General features: G+C 37.3%; 1 protein-coding gene across 11 annotated transcripts in view; it reads right to left on the bottom strand.

The window, feature by feature from the left end:
* LOC309498287 (potassium channel subfamily T member 1-like) overlaps positions 1-24,107 on the bottom strand; it is a 90,144-nt gene that overhangs the window by 51,914 nt on the left and 14,123 nt on the right. For 7 of the 11 annotated variants that reach the window (XM_082168898.1, XM_082168903.1, XM_082168902.1 and 4 more), the window contains exon 2: positions 9,149-9,187. The exons of the other annotated variants lie outside the window; for them this stretch is intronic. In XM_082168898.1, coding sequence (XP_082025024.1) covers positions 9,149-9,187 — 39 coding nt within the window. The remainder of the gene's footprint in view (positions 1-9,148; positions 9,188-24,107) is intronic. 11 annotated transcript variants of the gene reach the window in all.

Below are 24,107 nucleotides of genomic sequence, written 5' to 3'. Positions count from 1 at the left end.
AGGCACATGTCCTGCTATTCTCAGGGTATTTGTGGCTGCCATATTGGCTTGCCATGCTCTGATTGATGGGGTTCCAATGGAGAAACACCCACTGATCGCTCGATTCATTTGTGGAGCTAGGCGACTGAGGCCTCCGTTCAGAGCGAAAGTCCCCTCGTGGGACTCAGTCGTAGTTCTTGAGGGACTGGTCAGGACCCCTTTTGAGCCATAGAGCAATGTTTCCCAACTTTTTTGTTGTTGCCACGGCACAGTTTTGATAAGTAGAAAATCCCACGGATTATGCCAAATGGCGTATTAAAACCGGATTTTATATTAAAAGTAGTACTCACATTTAATGAGGTTTCATTAAAGTTTGGGAGGAGCACATTCAAACGCAGTTTTATGACTTCTAACACAAGTAACTTTCCAGCTCTACCAACTAAATCACTTCTTGATATATTTTTAAAAATCTGCCCACTCTCCAAGAATAATATAGATTTGATATACTCTTTGATTTCTTCATAGAATTTAACATCTTTAACTAAATCAAAGCAACAATGGGAAAGTGAAGTTGATTTGCAATTTTCAGAAGAAGCATGGCAAGATATTATAAATAAGATTCATTCAACCTCAATCTGTTATTCAATTCAAAGTAGTTCACCGCCTCCACTGGACAAAAGCAAAATTTTCACCAAATATAGATTCCTTGTGTATAAGTGTAGAGTTGAGATTGTAATCATACACAACTGGTTTTGGTCATGTCCTAAGCTTGTTAACTATTGGCAATTAATATTTAATTTTCTTTCAGGAGTTCTGCATGTATCTATTAATCCTTCCCCCATTCTTGCAATATTTGGTATGACTACAGAACTCTGTTTAGATAATAATGCTAAAAATATGATTGCTTTCTCTAGCTAGACGTCTTATATTGCTTAAGTGGAAGGACAGATCTCCTACTTTTAGTCATTGGATTAGAGATCTTATGTATCATCTTGCACTAGAGAAGATTCAGTACTCCACTAAAGGCTGTAGTCAAACCTTTTTCATTATTTGGCAGCCAGTGCTGCCTTACAAATGGATCAAAATGTATTTTTTTCTGTATTAATTTTTTGTTTGTTATTTCTCTTTATTTTTCCCCCTCCTTTTTTTCTATCTGGCCCTGTGAGGCCATAATACGCTGATTTCATGCAGCCGTTATTTTGAAATCGAAAGCGAGGCTCCGGTGGGAAGAAAACCGGAAGTGTCGCCTTTAATCACAGGAGAGTCGTGAATGCGATGGCGTATTGTTGTGTTTAATGATGTTGTGTCAATTCTAAAACTGTACATACATTTCTTTTATACTTTAGACTATATACAGAGAAATTCATTTATAAATAAAATATTTTTTTTATATAATTCAAAAAGTAAAAAAAGAAGCAGGAATGAACTATATACATATCCTATATTGGATATTAACATCCAATAGTGTAAATCGCGGCAGCAGCTTCAGGTTGGTAATCCAAGGCATTGTTGTTTATCTTTACTTCCGGGGTTTTTCCCACCGGAGCCTCACTTTCGATTGCAAAATGGCGGCTGCGTGAAATCAGCGTATAATATGGTACAGAATAGTCTGTAAGATAATGTGTAATGGTACAGTTGGGATGGGGAGCTCTGCTGGAGAAGAGAACTGATTTAATCTTAATCTGTTTTTGAAAATGTTGTTATATTATACTATTTAAAATATCAATATAAAGACTTTGAACAAAAAACACATGCATGTGTCATTATAATATTAACATTTTATGAAAATCAAGCTCAGATGGAGTTGCAAGGTTTTTGACCAGCGAATGACAGATTTTGTCTGTTACTGGAACAGCTGCATCTGAGGCAGTCAGTGCATCGCATTCGTTTTGGACAAAATATCATCATATGAAGCAGGATATTTAAATCAGCATATTGGCTATAACTAGACGGCAAATACTAAGACTCTTCTCCGCTCTTCAAATAAAAAAAACATTAGCCTTTATAGACATAGTGATTCTTGAGTAAAAAAAAACCCACTGTACTTATTCAAACATCAGTTCTTTATTTACCTTTGCATAGCAAACAAGCAGAGATCTCCAAACTGCGTGTTGCACTTCATTCACGATAATGGCAGGGTGGAGTTATAAGGTTTCACTGACAGTTTGAGGATCCAACTGAATTACGAGGTTTAGTCACAAGCTATTTTTAAATCCTTTTTAACCAAATAATTGGTTAAATATTTGTAAAATCCACTTATTTCTAATGATGTAAAGTCAAGTCAAGTCATCTTCATTTATATAGCGCTTTTAACAATGTAGATTGTTCCAAAGCGGCTTTACAGAGATACAAGGATAGTTTAAAGTAACAGAGATTGTTTTGGCTTTATTGCAGTTCTTGAATAAAGTTATTTTCCAGCTAAAGTTAATATTCACTTCCGTCGCAACGATCATTAGTTATTAACTTAGGGGCCGCTAACATGACACCGTTTTAACAGGAAACTCTACACAGACTTTAAACACGAAACCTGTGAGAACGCTGATGGCATGCACATGCCTATTACGAGATCAGTCTATTGGTATGCGCGTTTGAATATATGTGCGCAGGTTTGTAATTCCCTACAAACCAAGCCTTAAAAAAACGACTTGTCTGGCCTTAACATTTTGATACAGAATTTTATCACTTCGGGGTAGATACGCGAACCGAATTTTCCCGAGAACGCTTTATCTGTAGAGTGAAGAAGGGATCCTCCATAACGAGAAACTAGTTGGCACTTTAGCACCCCGCTATGACATCGGGTCCAGGCGCAGGTCCTTCATCAGACTTTATTATGTTGGCTTGATGTGACCAAGCCAACATTATAAAGTCAGTTCAGAGTGCCAAAATTGACTCAAAACGTTGCACTGATTGTTGATACCAACAATGGATGGAAACAATATAAGAGGGAGAGGAGGAAGAGTGCATGTAAGAGGTGGTGAACAAGGAGGAAGAGGATGGGGACAAGAAAGAGCAAGTTGTGGAGCATGATGTCAAGGCTGGATCTGGCACACCAGAGGGTTTTTTCCCTTTGCCTGACAAAGGAAGACATTACCTGTGATGTGGAGAAAGTCCTCAGGCAAGAAGACGTATGCTGAGGCAGAATCAATCTCTCATTGACCTTGATTTTGCAATTGCACAACTCGAGTGTACTGTAGCATGCTTTTCAATCAGAGTTTTTTTTTTTTTTACTCTTCGGCTTTTGCAGTTGGGTTCCTGTATTTTCACAGTATGCAAGTGCTGAATATACAGACATTCAATAGGCCTACCATACAATATTCAGTGCAATATTATACTTGCAGTGCATACAGTATACAATTTATTCACCTTACTACTGTAAGTTGTGATTACTAGCCTATATTTTTTTACGTAACTGCAAAATTATTTTACTTAGAATATAATTTTTTTCTGTAACTGTTTTCCATTTTTTAACGTAGTGTCTAATGAATGATCAGTAGTGTTTTATAATATTGACTCGCTGTGTGTATGATCTGAAAGAATTATTTGATTTTGAGACAAACAGACTCTGGGGATTCTGTGACGTACTTGGCCTTTTTGTTGTCTTAATTTCATCCTGAAAGAGGACCTTTTCAGGATTATACTAAAATCATTAAATAATAATAATAATAAATCAGATGACAGAAGACCTGTTGAAGACTGCGTATAACAGGCTTTACAGCACAGTGCCTTAGAAATGTATGTATCTAGTATGATACAAATTAGAGGTCGACTGATGTACCGTTTCTGCTGATTCCTCTGCAGATTCTGCACTGATAACTGATAAATTAAAAACTGTCACTGATGCCTTGTGGCATTTGTTTTGACACATGGCGCTACACTCTGCATGGAAAATACTTCGATGCGGATTTAAAACAATGAAAGGTATGTATAGGGATGCACCGATCCACATTTTTTCACTTCCGATCCGATCCCGATACCTGAATTTGGATATCGGCCGATACCGATACTATTCTGATACCAGAGCTGTGTTTGATTTAATATTATTATTATCATTATTGTTTATTTTATTTGTTGCTGAAATAAACTTCTCTCAACAGGCAAGTATGAATGATATGTTATGTACGTATGTATGCATGTATGTCCCAAAAGGCAACTTGAGGTAAGTATAAGGTCAGAAAGTCAGAAAAACAGGAAATCCTGTTAACAGGAAAAATCCCATTCTGAAACCAAATATGCAACTGTAAGGGTTTCAAATTGATTGTCATGTCAATATTTATTACATTCCCAAAATGTCAAATACTTGCGTCTTGAAATATAAGAAAAGTGCAAGTGTAAACATCTTACACACACACTATCTGAAGGGTGATCCTCGCTCCGATGCAGTAACTCTCTCGATGAATGCTCGCGAATGGATTCAAAATATTCAAGCGTCCATCTAGACGCGGTAGACGCGAATTTGACGCGCTATTCGCGTTTGGTGTGAACGCACAGTAACGTGGTGCTTTTTTAAATGTTTGATTGCGTTCGTTGTGTTGTATGACGCGAGGGAGCTTTAAAGGGCTCTGAATTACAGCTTTGCAAACATTGCATTTTGCTGTCTTGCTCTGCGGTGTTTCCAGTGTGAAGTATTTCCACACAGCGGACGTTGTTGGCTAGCCGCAAACCGTGGAATGGATTTCCTGAGCGGGGGCGTGTCTCATAACTCTGTGTCTCATTGAGCCGCGCCTCCGTTCAGGAAATCCATTCCACAGTTTGCAGCCAGCTAGCAGACTCGCCGGCGGGAATCACTTTTGGACTTTGGAGTTATTTCAGCAGACGTTAAAGCGAGCGCAGACATGACTCATGGATATCGGATATCTCAGCAGGTTGGATCGGGAAAATCCGATACGTGAATTACGCTGGTATCGGTCCCGATACCGATACTGGATCGGATCGGCCCCATCCCATAATTCCCCGGTCCTAGTCTGGCATGGTTCTACGGGGCTGATAGAGGTTGCTAGGGTATCGTATTTGCAAACAGATTCGGCAAACGCTCAGTGCACATTCGGGTTTGCTTTCTGGAGAGCATGAAAGGTTTTTATTTACAACAAGTTTTTTGCAGCGTTGAGCAATGCAGCTAATCACAGACATGTCCGTTGATCTCTTGAATGCAGGAGCTAATCAGAGGTGTTTAAGCTAGTCAGAATACACATGAACTGTTCAAAACAGTTGATACCGATATTCCACACACTGCGTAGGTAACTATAAAGTTTACTCTAATCATAGAATATTGTAGGTACAAAATGAATAGTGCTCCAAAGTTGTCGTCTTTTGGTGAATTTCTCAGTTTCGAAGCTAAAATATATCACACGGCCTAGGCGATTTGTGCAGAACCATCGATTTTTCATGAGGGGGTGGTTGGGGGAATCCGTCCAAAATTTTTACAAAATATAAATGTTTAGCCTTTTGTTAAAATTACGTACTGTTTGACCAAACTCGCCGTATGCTAGGTAATGGAGGACTTTAGGTTTGCAGGACTTCAAAGAACAGCCTCTGATTCACAAAATTCACTGTACCACACTGAGATAAGGTGCAGATTGTGCTGTCAGTGCTTATATGCTTTAATTTTGCGTAGGGCCCCACAAATTACTCAAGGCCCCGCCTCCCCCTCGTGTCAAAGCGCGTCAATCAAATTTAGCCTACAACATTGATGTGAAAATTAAGCAGAACTATCCTTCTAGTCACAAAAAAAACACCATGAGAGTGAATTGCGGGAACAGCAATCAAGTAAACTTGTGTTCTCTCCTCTCCAACTTTGATGTCAGCAAAGAACAGTAAACTTAAGCTGATGTGCATCTCTCTCTAGTCTGTCTGTCTAACCCAGATGGGCAGTGCATCTTCTGTCTGTGTCTTGCTTGCTAATGCCGGCCACTTCCAGGGCTGTGTTCTGTGACTTTGTGCCTGACAAAAAAAGTGAGAGTATTTATTATGTTTGATAAACGACAAAGGGCAGCGGTGTTTGTTTACAAACTGCAGCTCGTAAAAGATAACCGCGTCGCGCGTTAACATGTGTTCATATGAAGAAACGCACCCTTTCCAGCAAAACATCTGTGGGGACACGTAAAATTTGGGCGTGATGGCACTCCTCATTATAGGCGCACATACTTTTAAAACAAGACAATGATTATCTAGTCTCCAAGTCAGTTTAGTTACAACTCAGCAATAAAGCAAGATGGATAGCAATGTATTGACATTGACTATTGATTTATCGGCTATATTGCATTTAAAATGTTAATTGGCTGGACATATTGGTCAATATGGATGCACATCCCTCAGTAACTAATAACCACCAAGTATTGCTTTTATCATTTAAAACAGTGACATGCTATGGCAAGCCATTTTAGCTTTTATTCATTCACAGGATGCATTTTTGATATCAATAATTAAATTTGTACTATTTAAAATGTGAATTCTTGATATTAAGAATGTACTTTTTCTAGTAACAATGTCTATTTCTGATTTCAGGAATTACATTTTCATTAGTACTACTACTACACTGAACAAAATTATAAACGCAACACTTTTGTTTTTGCCCCCATTTTTCATGAGCTGAACTCAAAGATCTAAGACTTTTTCTATGTACACAAAAGGCCTATTTCTCTCAAATATTGTTCACAAATCTGTCTAAATCTGTGTTAGTGAGCACTTCTCCTTTGCCGAGATAATCCATCCACCTCTCTGGTGTGGCATATCAAGATGCTGATTAGACAGCATGATTATTGCACAGGTGTGCCTTAGGCTGGCCACAATAAAAGGCCACTCTAAAATGTGCAGTTTTACTGTATTGGGGGGGTCTGGGGGTCAGTATCTGGTGTGACCACCATTTGCATTATGCAGTGCAACACATTTCCTTCGCATAGAGTTGATCAGGTTGTTGATTGTGGCCTGTGGAATGTTGGTCCACTCCTCTTCATTGGCTGTGCGAAGTTGCTGGATATTGGCAGGACCTGGAACACGCTGTCGTATACGCCGATCCAGGGCATCCCAAACATGCTCAATGGGTGACATGTCCGGTGAGTATGCTGGCCATGCAAGAACTGGGATGTTTTCAGCTTCCAGGAATTGTGTACAGATCCTTGCAACATGAGGCCGTGCATTATCATGCTGCAACATGAGGTGATGGTCGTGGATGAATGGCACAACAATGGGCCTCAGGATCTCGTCACAGCATCTCTGTGCATTCAAAAAAATTCTCATTCTCTGTGCTATCAATAAAATGCACCTGTGTTCGTTGTCCATAACTTACGCCTGCCCATACCATAACCCCACCGCCACCATGGGCCACTCGATCCTCAACGTTGACATCAGCAAACTGCTCACCCACACGATGTCATACACGCTGTCTGCCATCTGCCCTGTACAGTGAAAACCGGGATTCATCCATGAAGAGAACACCTCTCAAAAGTGCCACACACCATCGAATGCGAGCATTTGCCCACTCAAGACGAACTGCAGTCAGGTCGAGACCCCGATGAGGATGACGAGCATGCAGATGAGCTTCCCTGAGATGGTTTCTGACAGTTTGTGCAGAACATCTTTGGTTATGCAAACCAATTGTTGCAGCAGCTGCCCCGGTGGCTGGTCTCAGACGATCTTGGAGGTGAAGATGCTGGATGTGGAGGTCCTGGGCTGGTGTGGTCACACGTGGTCTGCGGTTGTGAGGCCGGTTGGACGTACTGCCAAATTCTCTGAAAAGCCTTTGGAGATGGCTTATGGTAGAGAAATGAACATTCAATTCACGGGCAACAGCTCTGGTGGACATTCCTGCAGTCAGCATGCCAATTGCATGCTCCCTCAAAACTTGCGACATCTGTGGCATTGTGCTTTTTAGATTGGTCTTTTATTGTGGCCAGCCTAAGGCACATCTGTGCAATAATCATGCTGTCTAATCAGCATCTTGATATGCCACACCTTTGAGGTGGATGGATTATCTCGGCAAAGGAGAAGTGCTCACTAACACAGATTTAGACAGATTTGTGAACAATATTTGAGAGAAATAGGCCTTTTGTGTACATAAAAAAAGTCTTAGATCTTTGAGTTCAGCTCATGAAAAATGGCGGCAAAAACAAAAGTCTTGCGTTTATAATTTTGTTCAGTGTAGTTAAAGGAGGGAGGATTGTAGTGGGAGCACTGGGGTGTCAGGTGTGACTGTGTGGCAATGGCAAATGGTTAACATGGCTCATAGGTCAGGTAGGAGGGCCCCTTAACAGAATTTTGCTTAGGGCCCCAGGGAGGTCAGGATCGGCTCTGATAAATAGTAATAGTTTTTTTAATAGTTTTTCTGGCCACCACTTAGGGAGTGGTTTTGAGCCCCCTCAAAAATATGCCCATGGTTTCAAACGCTGAAGTTTTTGTTCAGTGCTGAGATCTGCATGCTCTCAAGTCCTCTCATTATAACAAAATAGACAATGTAAAAAAGAGATTAATTGTGTAGTGTAGACAGCTTCATTGATTATAACTGAGATGAAATCAGCTTTTTAGTGATTATAAAGAAAGCACTTTTTGAGCACTGCATATATAATCCATGCAGAATTTGAATTAAAGTTTTGTTTTTCATGCTGCTAAGAGGACCAACGACCACGTACACACTGCAAAGTTAATATTTATATATTTTACTTAAAAGTAAAATACAATTTGATGGTTCAGTCAATACTGTTTATTTTTGTAATGAAGTTCAGCACTATTTTACTTTCAGTGTTATGTTTTAATTCAGTATATGTTTTAGAAACTATTGATTAATTAATTGGTTATCAGCAAGTACAGCCCAACTTAGTTATTGGTATCTGTAAAATCCAATATCAGTCGACCTCAAGTTCAAAGAGCAAGATCTCTCCCAAACTCTTGGCACAGGATCAAGACTCCTCTTTTATCAGTTATTTGCGTTAGGTTTTATTCTACTGTATTTTTATTAGGTTTATTTGGTTTAGTTAATACTTCATTATATGCACAGGAAGCATTTAATTGCCTTTATCTAGTTTATGTAGCTAAATAAGTCACCCTTTTTAAAAGCATCTGCTAAATGTAAATGAGTCATTAGTCTGTAGTCCAAAGAGAGGTGACAACAACACCAATAAAGACAAATTTCACTCGCCACGGAAAGCTAGACGGATACCACGGTTCCGCTCTGACTTACTGTGCGTTGGTTGAATCCATACTGTACTCTTCTGTGTACCTGGATAAAGCAGACATGGGCGACACAAAAGGGAGAGAGTTTTCAATAAATGACACATGCAAATTATAAACATGCAAAAACATGCTGGAAAAGGCTGGGTTGGCCACAGTCCTTATGAAAAGCACTGCAAAAGAATATCTGACAGACATCTTTGTCAAATGTGCGTCATTGTGCTGTGACACACTGCATTTTCACAATGTGTTTAGGTTATGATTTTTTGAAGTGCCATTTAAAAGCTTTGAGCGCTGAGCTGGATCCATAATCTGGATGAAAACCACAGGAGGATGGAGTTTTCATAGCCCCAGGGTTGCTCTGTGTGGTTATTTAGTTGACACAAAAATGGATGATCATGATATGGATCACATGGAGGTTAGATGATGACTGCATTATCACAAACAACTTGATAAATTGAGAGCAATATTGCTTTTAATGATTGATGTACAATAATATTGCACCAAATATTGGCGTGTACAACTGTCAAATAGGTGCAACTGCAATACAACAGAAAATGGAAAAACAACTATTACTTATAAGCAAAGGAAACAGACATTCCTGAAGGAACGGGCTGAGTGAATATCCATGTCAAATGAACTGCATATTCTATCTGAATTTATTGGCCAAATGTTCTCTGTGAATGGATTACAATAAATATTCCCTCTGTGTGGCGTGGTGAGCAGTGCAGTATTTCAGCTGAACAACCACAGGGCTGTGAAGGGTTCATTACGTTGTAGCACCATCTCACTGGCACAAGCAATGCAGTGTGGCTGATCAATTTTGCTGGCAGAAATTTATATTAAGAGTCCAAAGGCAGGAGGCCATAACCCCAAATAACCCCAAATAACCCCAAACTCAAAAAGACTGCTGCATGTGTTTTCTCAAGGGACATATCTTATGTGTTCAGTGCATACTTATAATAACTTATTAATCACAAATTCAAAAACCTATTATCTTAATGATTTCTTTATCACCTAGTTAAACACAGTCTACATAGTTAGGGTCACTAACATGACAAAATTTATTCAATTACTGATTGTACCCTTCCTCATCACTGCATGTTTTACTCAAACATTAGTCTGTAAATGTATTCACTCCATTCCAGTAAAGGCTAGTCAAGCGTACAGTAAGTGCTCTGCTGATATTATTAGTGTTATGTTATCTCTCAGTAACCTTTAAGTGGTGCAAAAATTTAAGTAGATAAAACACATTGCGAAACACCTTTCACTGAAATTACTTGCACGCTATAGATGCACGAGTATGGTGGGACGAGTGGAGCGTGTTGTTGGAGTAAGAGTGAAAAAACGTGGCGAATGGTTTTTTTTGGGGGGGGGGTTTCTCCATCTTTTGGCTAAATTTAATACAAACTGATAAAGAATTGTATACTTTAAATGTTTTTTTTCACCCAAAAATACTTTTTGTGCGAACAATTTCTTCCATGTCAGTCTCCTAAGCTGATCACATTGTTAACAGTGCAGAGCTTCTGGGTTCTATGTCAGAACAGCAGCTCATTATTAGCCAACGATGGACTATTTTAACAATGTCTTTACCTTTCTGGACCTGTTGCAATCATGTTGCTGCCCATGGCTGGTTTAGAAACCTCTCGGATTTCATAAAAAAATATTTTAATTTGTGTTCCGAAGATGAACAAAGGTCTTACGGGTTTGGAACGACATGAGGGTGAGTAATTAATGACAGAAATTTCATGTTTGGGTGAACTAACCCTTTAAGCCACTCACGGCTTTTGTCACGTGGCAGGATAGTATTTGACCTTGTACAGGTAATTTGGATTAAAGAAATGTTTGTTCCCGTGACTCCTTTAGCGGACCCGGCAACTAAAGTCACAATTTCAAATGCACCACATTTCATTTCATCCGATGCCATAATTAAAGAACTGACTAAATACATAAAAATCACAAGTCCTGTTAGAATGGTCCCATTAGGATGTAAAATCACTGCATTGAAATACGTTCTTTTATTCAGACAGCAGGTACTGATGTTCACTGAGCGCACATTAGAGATCCCGTTCCACTTGAGTCACAGAGAAGTCACAGAGAAAACTCCTAAATGTTGTATGCAAGCACCAATAACCTCAAGTGCTTTGAATGTGAAGATTTAGGCCACAAACGTTTCTCTTGCCCGCATAAGAAAGTGGATAATGAATAGCAGTTGCCTGTTGGTTCAGCTGAGAGCGGATCTAATAAATATATCAACAATACCGATACAGCGGAAACAAGCGACAGAATAAAAGCGAAAGGCCTTCAAAGAAGGTCATCAAGCACAGTGAGGTGAGTGAAAGAGCAGTGAGCAGGCTGGATGTAGTTCTGCTGTTGTCAGGCATTTAAGCGCTGAAGTTGAGGATGTGGATAATAGTAAGAATGTGACTCATATATACAGTCAGTAGAGGAAGGCTCAGTTGATGAGTTGGAAGGACTCTTTCAATGTACTGATGATACAATGAGAGATGATGAACGATGGTATGAAGGGGTAGAGATGTCAAAAGTGATTAAAGGAGACTTGTATACTGTAGCTCAAATGAATGAATTTCTTGATGAAACTAAGGGTAAAAGTGTTGAAGTGATCGATTTTTTTTCCCAAACTTGGACAAGTTTATAGCATCTGTAATGTGGGCAAGAGTTAGCAGTTATGAAGAGCTTTCACAGCAGAAACGCTTAGACTAAAGAAACACATTACTGCAATTCGACAAAGGAACTAGAAAAGAGAGGATAAAGAGGGGAAAAAACTAAGTAAACACTAACATCTTCAAAGAACAACTTCTTGACTCTTTTCTCACTAATCTCTCTTTTTTAGGCCTTACGGCTGAGATCCCTTAATGTTAATGAGATGAGGGATAAGAGGAAGGCTAATACCATTATAGAATTTATCAGGTTTAAAAAAATCTAGATGTGATTTTCTTGCAAGAAACTGTGAATAATGGCTGGGGGGAATGAGTGTGTTCTTAATCATGGGACTAACTTGAGTGCAGGAGATTTTTCTTTTTTCTCCAGCCTTAAAAGTTAAAATTCTGTATAAAAAAATAATTTTCTAAAGAAAAAGGAACCACTATGTTTTAAATGTATTGTTTCAGTGTGGGAAACTTGAAGCTTTGTTGTCTAAATTAAAAGAATGGTGTAAGATTTTAGGAGTAGTGTTCTCATCCATACTTTTTATTTATGGGCCCAAGAATAACAAAAATAGAAAGCAGATCCATGTGTTGCTTAATTTTTTGTTCAGGCATCAGGCAAAAATGGCAATCTGGCTATCACGCAAAGGTAAACTCAGTGGTGTGGGGTCAACTGATCCATAAATGTTTCCATTTTAAAGGGTTTTGTGTCAATTTTAAAGGGTCAAATAAAATCAAGGTTAAAGGTTAAATATGTTTATTATCACCTGGTCAAAGATCGAGAGACTTTTTAACTATACTTGGGGAGTGAACCAGTGTTTGTCAGCATTTATGGTTCTCTGCAAATGTATGTCTAATTGTGTAGTTATTTTTAATTAATTTATGTTTATTACACAATTGTGTGTATATTTGTGTAGTTCTTATGTAATCTTTTTAAATAATTAATTAAAGGATCTTCAAATTGAAGTATCTCTCTCTCTCTCTCTCTCTCTCTCTCTCTCGCGTGCGTGTTATGTCATACATACATACACATTTTGCAGAAAGATAAAAAGAAGTGCATCTTTACACTTTTTTAAGGGACATTCATGTTCACACTAAGGATGATAACTATTAACTATTACTTTATAATAATCGTGCTAATTCTGTGAAAATAGTTTCACACCACAGCTATAACAATAACACAGAGAAACTTTTTTTTTCTCAGCTGATGAACAATAAAACAATTGGCCGTTAACCAGAAAGTTATGCCATCTGCCACAATGAGTGAGCTCTTCATAGTTGGGCGACTTTGTAAAATCCACATTTCATTAAGGGAGAAAATGGTGCTGAAATTCAAATATACTGTTATCAATTATTATTTTATGAAAAAATCTTTGAGGCTCAGTGCAATTATTTACCAATTATAATAGAGTGTTTCAGAGAGCCATCTCATTAGGTGACTGCAGTTCAAATCTGTTATTCCGGATCAGTCCATTTTCCACAATGCCTGCTTAACTATGCCCAGATGCAGTTTATACAGGCATGAGTGGAATAATGCATCAACCTGTATGACTTTCTCTTTTCCGTAAAACACAAAAGGAGGGATTTTTAATAATGCACTGGATGCTCTTTTCCATGAAATTACAGTCAATAGGTTCTGGAGCTGAATCTTCAAGCTTCAAGGACAAGGGGAAAAAAGCACCATAAAAGTGTCAGAATTGGTTCACACAACTCATCTGCTACAATCCAAGCATTTCATGATGGCTTCTGTCATTTTAAGCTTGACCATTTCTTGACCATCATAACATTGAAAAAAGCATTCTATAAACTTTTGTGTTCCACAGCAGAAAGAAAGTCATTGAGGATTAGAACAACATACGGGTGAGTAAATTCATTTTAGAAGGATCATTTTAATCTATCACTTTAATGGGTAGAAAATGGAGTGAAACAGACGCTGACCGAGACAGCTCAATGCGCTGCAACTGAAGAAAACACATGCAAATAGAAAACACACCAATTAAGGAAACATCTTCTTCATCCATTTGACAACATGTTTGCTGCAAATAATCAGAACACAACCACATACAGAAACGCGCTGCAAATAGCACAGACCGCATTGGATATGTTTGGGACCCCAAAGTGATGAACTGGCTGGGGCCACTTAAGGCCCTGATATACTCACAGTAAAGTTATTTTTCGTTGTTTGCTTAGGGGTAAAACTAAGTTTGCAATACGTGAGCAGCGATATACTATTAGCAAACATCCGGCGCCGCCCACTCTGCTGAGAGCGACAGTTAGATGAATATGTATATGTGTTGAACGCTTTCCTCTCAATAACAAAATAAACACACAATAAAATTGAGAAAACAGCAATAAAGCATAAGAAAAGCATTTGATCATAGCAACAAAGTTTGCACGAGCTCTGCAATTTGTAGCGAACTTTTCTGGAAAGGTTGTTGTGGCCTGATTTTGCTCGAAATTACGTCACATCAGTTCGTTCTTCGGTTTTGCTTAAAGTATATCAGGGCCTTCATTGTTCAATGTGTTGGTGTTTACCAGAAAAGTTTTTTGTTTATTTTAACATTCTGATCGAATGTGCGTTGTGTATGAAGGTTAAAGAGTAGAAGGTTAAACTCGTAACATGTAATTAAACGTGTTGCGTTCATATTCTGGGCTCATCTGCTTTTATGTACATAGGTATGCATAATTAGTATATTATTTACTGAGTTTGATAATATAATATAGTTCTTTTATTATCACTGTCTAATGCATTAAGCCACGATCAGAACGTCCCCGAGGAGGAAGGGGGTTTTGTGACATCATCGCGTACAAAAGAATTGCCATTTCATTGGCTAGGCGCCAACCTACATATTTATGACTACTTGTCTGCAGCTTCAAATTCAGAATACAGGTTTGTGACTATTACGAGTGCAAATCTCAACATTCAACTTCAGATTTTTATTTTACAGGTTTTCACATTGGAGCTGTGAGTGTAAATTTTAGTGTACAAGTGCGAATATTTTTTTTGTACAGGTTCTAAAATTCACATCAACATGCTCTTGAGTTTTGCTACTCTTTTACCTTCATCCAGTAGTTGTAAGTATTTTTTGCTGCGTGTTTCTGTATTTGGTTGTGTTGTGAACTTTTGCGGCACGTTTCTGTATTTGGTTGCGTTGTGAATATTTGCAGCACAAGTGTTGTCAAACTGATGTTTTCTTTATTTGCTGTGCTTAATTTTGTGTTTTTTCTATTTGCATGTGTTTTCTTCTGTTGCAGCGTCGAGCTCTCTCAGCCACCATAGAAACATCTGTTCTGAAAGTACAAGTTCACATACATCACATCTGCAAATTAGCAAAGACCTTTAAAGCAGCAGACTCTGCTGTATGGATCCTTGAGTGCGAACACTGGCTAAAAAAAACTTTAGCTGTTGCTCCATCCAAGAAACTGTCAGAACTTCAGTCTTTAAAATGACCACTTTATTCTACTGGGAACTGCTCCCACTTACATCCCCAGAAAATCAGAAAGAAATCAAACGACCAATCAAAATAAGTGACACAGGGAGCCACACACAGTAGGATTTATACACAATAACGAGGTGTAGGAATGATTTGAACAAGTCTTCCAAAAACTGAGTGGATGAAGCCTACCCCCATCCTAACAAACACACTACCATTATACTGATTGCTGTGAGCCTGGCCAGGTGGCAGATTTTCAAGCTTTTTTTAGCACTAAAAACATTTGTGTTCAAAGTTACCACAATATCATCTAAATCACACTAACATCTGGGGCATCTTTATAAAGCTTTACACAACCATTATCCAAATAGCATGTCTAACACTTTTTTCCAATCCAAAGTGTCACAAACTGTATGCTTTGATAAAGGTAAAATTAGATACGGGATGATTTCTGCCATATTTTACAAAATCCAAGTTCTTTAAACCAATGGAATAATATTTCAAGTTCAAGCAGAATCATTTACTGTAGGGGTGCTTAATCTTACTGCTGGAGCTCAACTTTCCTGCAGAGCTGAGTACTAACCACACACACACACACACACACACACACACACACACACACGTTGGGTTCCCATGTTTTATGGGGACTTTCCATAGACATAATCATTGTTATACAGTACAAACTGTATATTCTATCCTCCAACCCTACCCCTAAACCCAACCCTCAAAGAAAACGTTCTGCATTTTTACATACAGTATAAAAAAAAAAAAAAAAAATATATATATATATATATATATATATATATATATTTTTTTTTTTTTTTTTTTTTTTTTTTTTTTTGTATGACTTATAAGCAGTTTTTCTCATGGGAACCAAATAATGTAACCAGATCAAAATATTCTGGTATTACTATTCTTTTGGGGACATTTTTGGGGACATTTTGGCCCCACAACCTAGAACTACATACACACACATAAACACACACCCGAATCAGCTATCAGTGTCTTTGGGTTCAAAATTACAGACAGTGGTGTTAAAGTTGGAATTCAGGTCTGCAGGAAGATTTCTGTTCAAATTCGATTCACAACATTACAAGCAATCTTTTCCATGTGAAAAATAAATATAATAGATAAACTGTTAATTAAATGTGTTAATTTAGTTAGCCATGTCTTAAAAAATGTGTAATAGGTGCTTAAAAAAAAAAAAAAATTTACTACACATATGCGAGATGATGGACAGGCCAGCAATAGGCTCATGTTTAATTACATTGACAAAAAAAAAAAAAACCTTTTTGGCTTGTCAATGATTTACCACAATAATGTAATGCCATAAATTATCTTCACTCGAGGGCTTTTCTCAGCATATGCGGTGAACTGCATTTTGATTATAACAATAATTAATCATATAATGCAATTACTTTTATTCAAAAAAATTTAATTAATTGACAGTCCTAATAAAAAGCAAAAATTAAATAGACAAATAAATGAACAAATAAATGATCAACACACAAAAAGATAAATCTCTAAGAGTAGAATTTACAGATTCTCCAGAAACTGAGTTACATATTAAGAGTTCAGATGTTTTAGTGCCATCTGAAATTTTCTTCTTGGATGATCATTTTTATCAAGATCGGTTATTTAAGTTCAGTAATTTCACTTAAATGTCAATTTATAGATCATTTTAATTGCCATTTAAGTGAAATTACTGAACTTAAATATACGAGCTACATAAAAATGATCATTCTATAAGAAAATTTCAGATGGCACTAATAGAGGCTTTTGCATCTGAACTCTTCATATGTAACCCCAGACGTTCCCTTTCAAGGGAATTTTGACTCTGCATCATGGTGTTGATGCTATGGGAATGTTAATACCTATGTCATACTGAAAAATGCCTACCCAACAAGATTGTGAAATTATGTTCAAGCACTCTTGTGGACAAGCAAAATAAATTAAACCAACTGAGAGCTGTAAAACCTTACGAATGTGTGCAGAGAGTACCACCCTTCCGCAGCATAAACATCTTGCAAAGATGAACCCTTAAATAGTGTATTAGAAGAAGCCACACTCCAAGTAGAGTGGGCTCTGATCCCTAGGGGTGATGCCAAGCTGGGTACCTCATAGGCAAAGAAATTGCATCAGTAATCCATAGCAATAAACACTGCCTGGTGACAACAGAACATTAGAAGCCCCCCAAAGCAGTGCAAATCTCTTACAAAGTTTTCAGCAATAACAGATCCTTGAGAGTCTTAAACTCCTCTGAGGCTCAAATGGAGCATCTGAAAGACTACATCAAGGTCCCGGGAAAGAACTCGCGGTCTGCAGATAGACCTCAGCCATCTGGCTATGCGCAAAAACAAGATGCCATGGGATGCTTCGACCATACAAACTCCATCAATGTAAATGTGTCTGGCCGAAATAGTGGCCATGTAACTTGAGTGTAACAGGGACCTCAAAGACGTTCCAGTAGGAACCAACCGGGAAGTGGACTGGGTCCAAGTGGTGCTGAGGTCCAAGACGTGGGCCACCTTAGAGCATAGTTTCCTTGTAAAGTAAGCTCCAGCATTTAAAATAGTCACACTTGTGACAGCAACCATGTGTATCCAGGTGACCCTAGACGACAGTCATCCAAGACCGTTATGAGGGAAGCCGTCCACCATAACGACAGCAACATGCCTCAAGTGTAGGACACAAGGTGGAAGCCAGGGTCTGTCTGAAGCAGCCACGCCTAAACCTGTGACCCAAAAAGGGTACTGAGATGGGTCCAAGTAGTGCTGATCGCACTTTGATGCAACGAGACACCACCTTAGAGCATACAGTTTTAGAGGGAGCTCCAGCATTTAAAATGGTCTCAACAACCTACATTGAGAGACCAGAATCTATGAACCAATCCCCCTCAGAAAGGGTAGCCGCCCCATAGGGTTAGACACTAAACAGTCACCCAGGACCTCTAGGAGAGAGGCCTTCACCGTAACGACGACAGCAACATGCCTCAAGTGTGGGACCCAAGGTCGAAGCCAAGGTCTGTCCACATAGTTCCTCTACAGGATATCTACTCCTTGACCCATTTACCTGACCAAAGGATGATTAAAGTACATTTTCATTATCTGCATACTTAAATATTATTTCACTGTTTTGGGGTTTTCTTCAGGGATATTCACCAGTCAAAGTGGTGCCTTTTGATTCTCAAAGTGATAATGAGGACAGTAATTAAGAACACCTTTGGATATTAGAGAGAAATAAAATAAATGGTTAACCATAAAAACAATTTCTCTCTTATTTGGCCTTATTAGACGGATCAACTGAAACTAAATGCGGAAGCATCCGTGCATAGAATCCATCGCATGTAGAAGTGTGGATTCAGAGAGAAATAACTATTCAGAGAGATAATAACGTTGCCATAGAATTTAATATGTATTTGATTTAAATAATAAAATACTGTTAAAGGCCTGAAACAAATGGAAAGTTACATGGAATATTTTTAAAGAATTCTCAGGTCCATTCAGTACATTTTCATTCATTAAGTTTATTTTAAATTACTTGACACTTGTGGCACCTAATATCAGACCCGACCCATGTCCGAATCACTCGTCAAAGTTTTGGACCTGAACCCGCTTGGGTCGAACCTCGGGTTTTCGGATCCAAGTGGACCCGTGAAGAACTCTAGTCTTGATGACGTCACCTGACCTCCATCGGCTTCACACGTGCTTCAGACACCAGTCTGAACTTTGACACCAGTCAAAGGTGTTTCCATATCATCAACACCATGACACAGCATTCGAAGTTCCCCCGAAATGGAACGCAAATTATGGAAAAATGTACTATGTTTACGTGTGCACCAATAATGTGATTATTTCTAATAATCAGAGTACGGTCTTAATCACAGTAAGATGTTTACATGACACAAGCAGAACTATTTTCTGAGAACTCAGAACTCTTTCATTTTCATTAATCTGATTATTCGCTAATAAGTATGGTTATACCTAACTCATATAGAGTCATGTTAATCTACTCACATCAAATTCAAAATACATTTTTATGGACATACTGGATATTTTTAGGTGCAGTGATGAACATCGCAATGCCGGGTTTGCCTACGCTGCCGTAGCGTTTTTCGCACAGTCTGGATGAAGATACGGAGCAGAGACTGCGCAGTGAGTTGTGTTGACAGAGTTTAGCAATTTGGAGAACTAGAGAAAACTTCTGAATAATGTCACAGAGTTCATTCATGAAGTTGTGTGAACAACACACGGCATCCATTTAGAACCGAACACATGCGCACTTTGGTCAGAGCGGTAATAATGCAATTAAGGTGTTTACATGCCTGCTTATTGCTTTACATGAGGTAAAGTTTAATCGCAATATTGCCAAAATCCCATTATAATCACATTATGAGGGTGCATGTAAACGCACTGATTGCTGTATCAACTTAATCCAAGTTGGTCAAACAATATAACAAGTTCTGTCAAATCAAAAATAATCATGTTTTTACATGTCGATCTAAGTTTAATAAGTTTGCATTTAACACTAAGCTGAGCATTAATATTATACAATAGTGACATAAAACGTACTTATTTTGTCTAACTTTTGTTGGACAAACTGAAAAGGTTATATAGAGTTACTTTTATATTCCATAACAATTTGAAGATACTCACTCAAATGGAAGAAACTTCACCAAAGAGGACACTAATTATACTCTAATGGTGACTTGAAACAACTTTTACAGCAAAATATAATAATAATAAAAAACACTACATAACGCTAAAACATATATTATTTCTAAATAACAAACATCAGTTATTTATTTAAACATTAAGTGCATCATCAGTGATTAAACTGAGCATGCTCAGCAGCCTGTTAGTTGAACCCTTACCATCAAACATTATTAGGTATTAACAGTTATAGAAATGTAAAATATTTAAAGTAAAGTAAATTTGTTTAGTCATGTTTTTACGATTTTATAAATATATTTTAGATCCCTTAACCCTACCCCCAACCCAAAACATCACAACATTTCTAGAGAGTATATAAAATGTAACGGGCAGAAAAATTATTCATATATTCAAATAATCTAAAAAATGTTTATAATATATATATAAAAAATAAATAAATAAAGATGCCGAATCATATTTCTTTTCTCTCCTCTCTATAAGTATTGTTTTTTATTGAAGAACACAGTACATGAAATTTCTGAAATCACAAAATGAATCATTAATTAATTTAATATAAGATTATACAGTATATTTTATTAAAATATCATTTGAAAACAAGCAGCTTTGTCATAATTACATCAGAAAATATATTGTATTGGGGCAATACTGTTTTGAACGACAGTGAGGTCTAGCCTACGTGTCAGAAAGGTTTAGAACCACTGATGTAGGATATCTACTTACTCACAAAAAGAACATGTATATGACTGATGAAATAGAGTGTGCAAGGAAGGAACATGGTGCTCGGTCTTGGATTCAGACTCTTGAGTCCCTGCTGTCGGACTGAATGATTTTACGCTCGTCTAAAGCTACACCTACATACAGTACAAATACAAAACCTGCACTGCACCACAGCATTTCACAGCACCCTCAGAAACATTCTCTCATTGTGAGGTTCTCTGAAGCTCTAGTTCTTTTACAAACCTGATCTATTTAAAGCTCAGAAAGGGAGTTGTTGACATATTAATGCACAATTGTAGATGATTCATATACATTGTCATTATATGAAAACTGGTGTAAATTTCATATTTTGGCTCATAATATACAGTATTGTGTACTGAATTTATGTAAGACTCTTTTTTTTTTTTTAAATGACTCAATATGAAAAAATTGTGATATATGTCAAACTGTCAAACTAAAAATGAAGCAGACTGCTCAGCATAGGCCTCTCGTTTGACAGCTTGGCAGGAATTTATGAAATATGTAAGATTATATTATATATTATAAATATATAAGAGAAATATATATATATATATTTGAAGCACAAAAATGTGTCATCTGTATTATCAAAAAGCATGATGGGCAAACAATGAGTGATCTTTTAAAGAGAGTTGACCATTCAAACAATTTACTTCTCCTCTTTCACTCCTTGCTGTCTACACTAAGTGCTGAAATAAGAAATGGAAAGACCTGACAGGGCAGCGAAATGTCCTTCGGTATAATCAAAACATGTTATGAAGTGGTCTAAAAGTAGCTTTGAAGTCACTTTAGATCATTCAGGTTTTTTGTTTTAATATTTGGGTTGTTTAGAACTGTGAAGGCAGAGATGGCTATTTGTGTCGTGGTACGTTTTGCATTAGTCACAATCAAAGGTGCAGTGATTTAAAAAAAAAATCTTTTGAAATAGACCAGTCATCAACTAATTCAGGCAGAATTCTGGTACTCAGTATTTCAGATTATGGACGTGTGGTTATTATCACTAACTAGTGTGACACCGTTGGCACTTACATAAACTTGTCAAACTAAAAATGGTGTTTGCAGCATCTCTGCTCTGAGTTTGGGTAACTTTAACATGTGACATGCACATTTGGGAATTTGCCATGCACCAACCATCTTCCATCTACTTAATAATGTGAATTAATAAAAATGTATAAATTAATTGAATACATTTAATAAAATAAAAAAACTTAATACAAATTATCATAAATTTGAAAGTTTGAAAAAATATGATGTGACATCAAGAAAGTGCCAATGCAATTGATGAGTTAATGTTTTAAGGAGTATAGTAACAATCAATTTAACCCTGATGTTGGAATTTGAATGACCACATGAAAATACACTGCATAACTATGGAGCCCCTAAAGGCACATGGTAATGGGAAAAATCTAAGATGGGAGGACAAAATATATTTCAATGATTTTGTGTTCGCTCACAAAACCTTTTCATTCCCTCGCAAAACGTTTGCATTCCCGAGAAACTTTGTGTTCACTCACAAAAGAACACAAACATTTTGCGAGAAAACACAAAGGCATTGACATATTTTTTCTCCCATCTCATATTATTCTCCTTCACCATGTCACTTTAGGGGCTCTGTATATAACAGAATGTCGTTAAATTTTATGAGCAAAACTAGGCAATTTTTTTTGTCTATTGTGTAAAACAAATTTTTTATTAATTTATTTTTACTGGACCTCATGATGGTAAGAAAGAAAAAAGTTAATTGACATTCCTATTCATCCTAGTGTAAGCGTTTGCCCTATTTATGGTTTGCTCTTGGCAACTAATGCCAATAAAGACCTACCTAGTGTTGTTGAGATTCACTGAGTGGATCAATAGAGAGACAGAGAGACACATTTCCTCCTTTCACGCCCAGGAGGACTCAAAGAATGTTACATTAACATCACATTTAATTTAAACGACCAATAAATACTAAACTGCTGGCCACCAAAAACCTCTAGACCATTTATCTTTAGGGGTTCACAGGTTTATGGGTTTAGACTAGGAAAGCAACTGAAATGAAAATCCTGGGCCGAAACAAACCGAAAATGCTTCTTTTTTTTCTTTTTTTTTCTTTTTTTAACGAAATGCAGTCATTTTAATGATAATGAATAAAAAAAATACAAGCCAATAAAATAAAATGACCAGAGCGGAGCGCATGTGCATAAAGCGGAATATTGAGTGGAGCATCACACAGTGATAACGGCTAGAGCGAGAGTGAAACCTGAGTGCTGAACACTGAGGGGTGAGACGGCATTTATTTTCGGCTAACATTTTCAGCAGTTTTTGTCTTTCGGCCAGAAAATGCCTTTTTCGCGGCCGAACTTTCGGTGCATCCCTAGTTTAGACATCACAACAAGTCTGAAATTAGAAATCTGAAGTCAGAATTATAATAAGGTAAGAGGACCCAGGTTTAGATGAGAGGATTAAACTGCAGATAAAATGCCATAAATACTTTGAATTTTATCTTGCCAAATAATATTGCAGGTATTATTTCATGGTAATTACATGAAATAATTAAAAATAAAGGTTACACTTTGTTTTAAGGTGTCTTTGTTTAATATTAAGTAACTACATGTGTTTAGGGTTAGGATTAGGGTTTGGTTTGGGGTTAGTTGCATGTAATTTAGTAACTACATGTAACAAATCTAACAATGACACTAAAGGTTTACCAAGATAAATATATTTCCATTATATACACAATTGTTGACATGCAATAAAACATAACTCAAAGAAGCATCAAAAACTGCTCCTTATAAAAACTATTTTGACATTTTTGCACAACTCTACAGCTCTCCCATTGCTCATCTCTCAGCTCAACTGCAAATACAAGTGCCTTTGTGCACCATTATCAGTACACAATAGAGCAATAGGCTGAATGGGTAGTTGGAGTGGATTACATTATATAGAGAACATCACTGAACAGATATGAAACCAGCCCTGTAGAAAGCTGCATTAGGTCCATCGAGCTTCAACTCACATTGAAAGAACGGCTATAGAGTGAGATGAGAGCTGGGTGTGGACTAAGAATAAAGAAAAGCATTGTGAATGATTAATCTGCCTATAACCAAACCATAATGAAAACATATTGAGAAGAGATTTGCATCCAAACTGAGATACTGATTTATTACACCTTAATAAGTAATAATGTGCTTGACAGCCTCAAGTGTCTGTTAGGCAAAAGGAGCTTCAGTCAACAATCAGCATTATATGACCATGGTTGTAATATTTTGCACCAATATTGCACCAATAGTACATTTTCTATATATCCCTAATCATTTGTTAACAACATGTATTCATTATGTCAATGAATTCATTGTTTCAGCCTTAAATTAATGCATTGTTTAAATTAATTAATTGTTAGCTAACTGCGTGATTTTTATGTACATTTCTGAAATCCATAACTTGGACACAGTCACCCTGAGCAGATCACTCTAATTTCT

The sequence above is a fragment of the Leuciscus leuciscus genome (genome assembly GCF_965113295.1).
Source record: "Leuciscus leuciscus genome assembly, chromosome: 5".
Taxonomy (NCBI): domain Eukaryota; kingdom Metazoa; phylum Chordata; class Actinopteri; order Cypriniformes; family Leuciscidae; genus Leuciscus; species Leuciscus leuciscus.
Note: the sequence above shows the minus strand (reverse complement) of the source record. Positions and strands in the feature narration are given on the sequence as shown.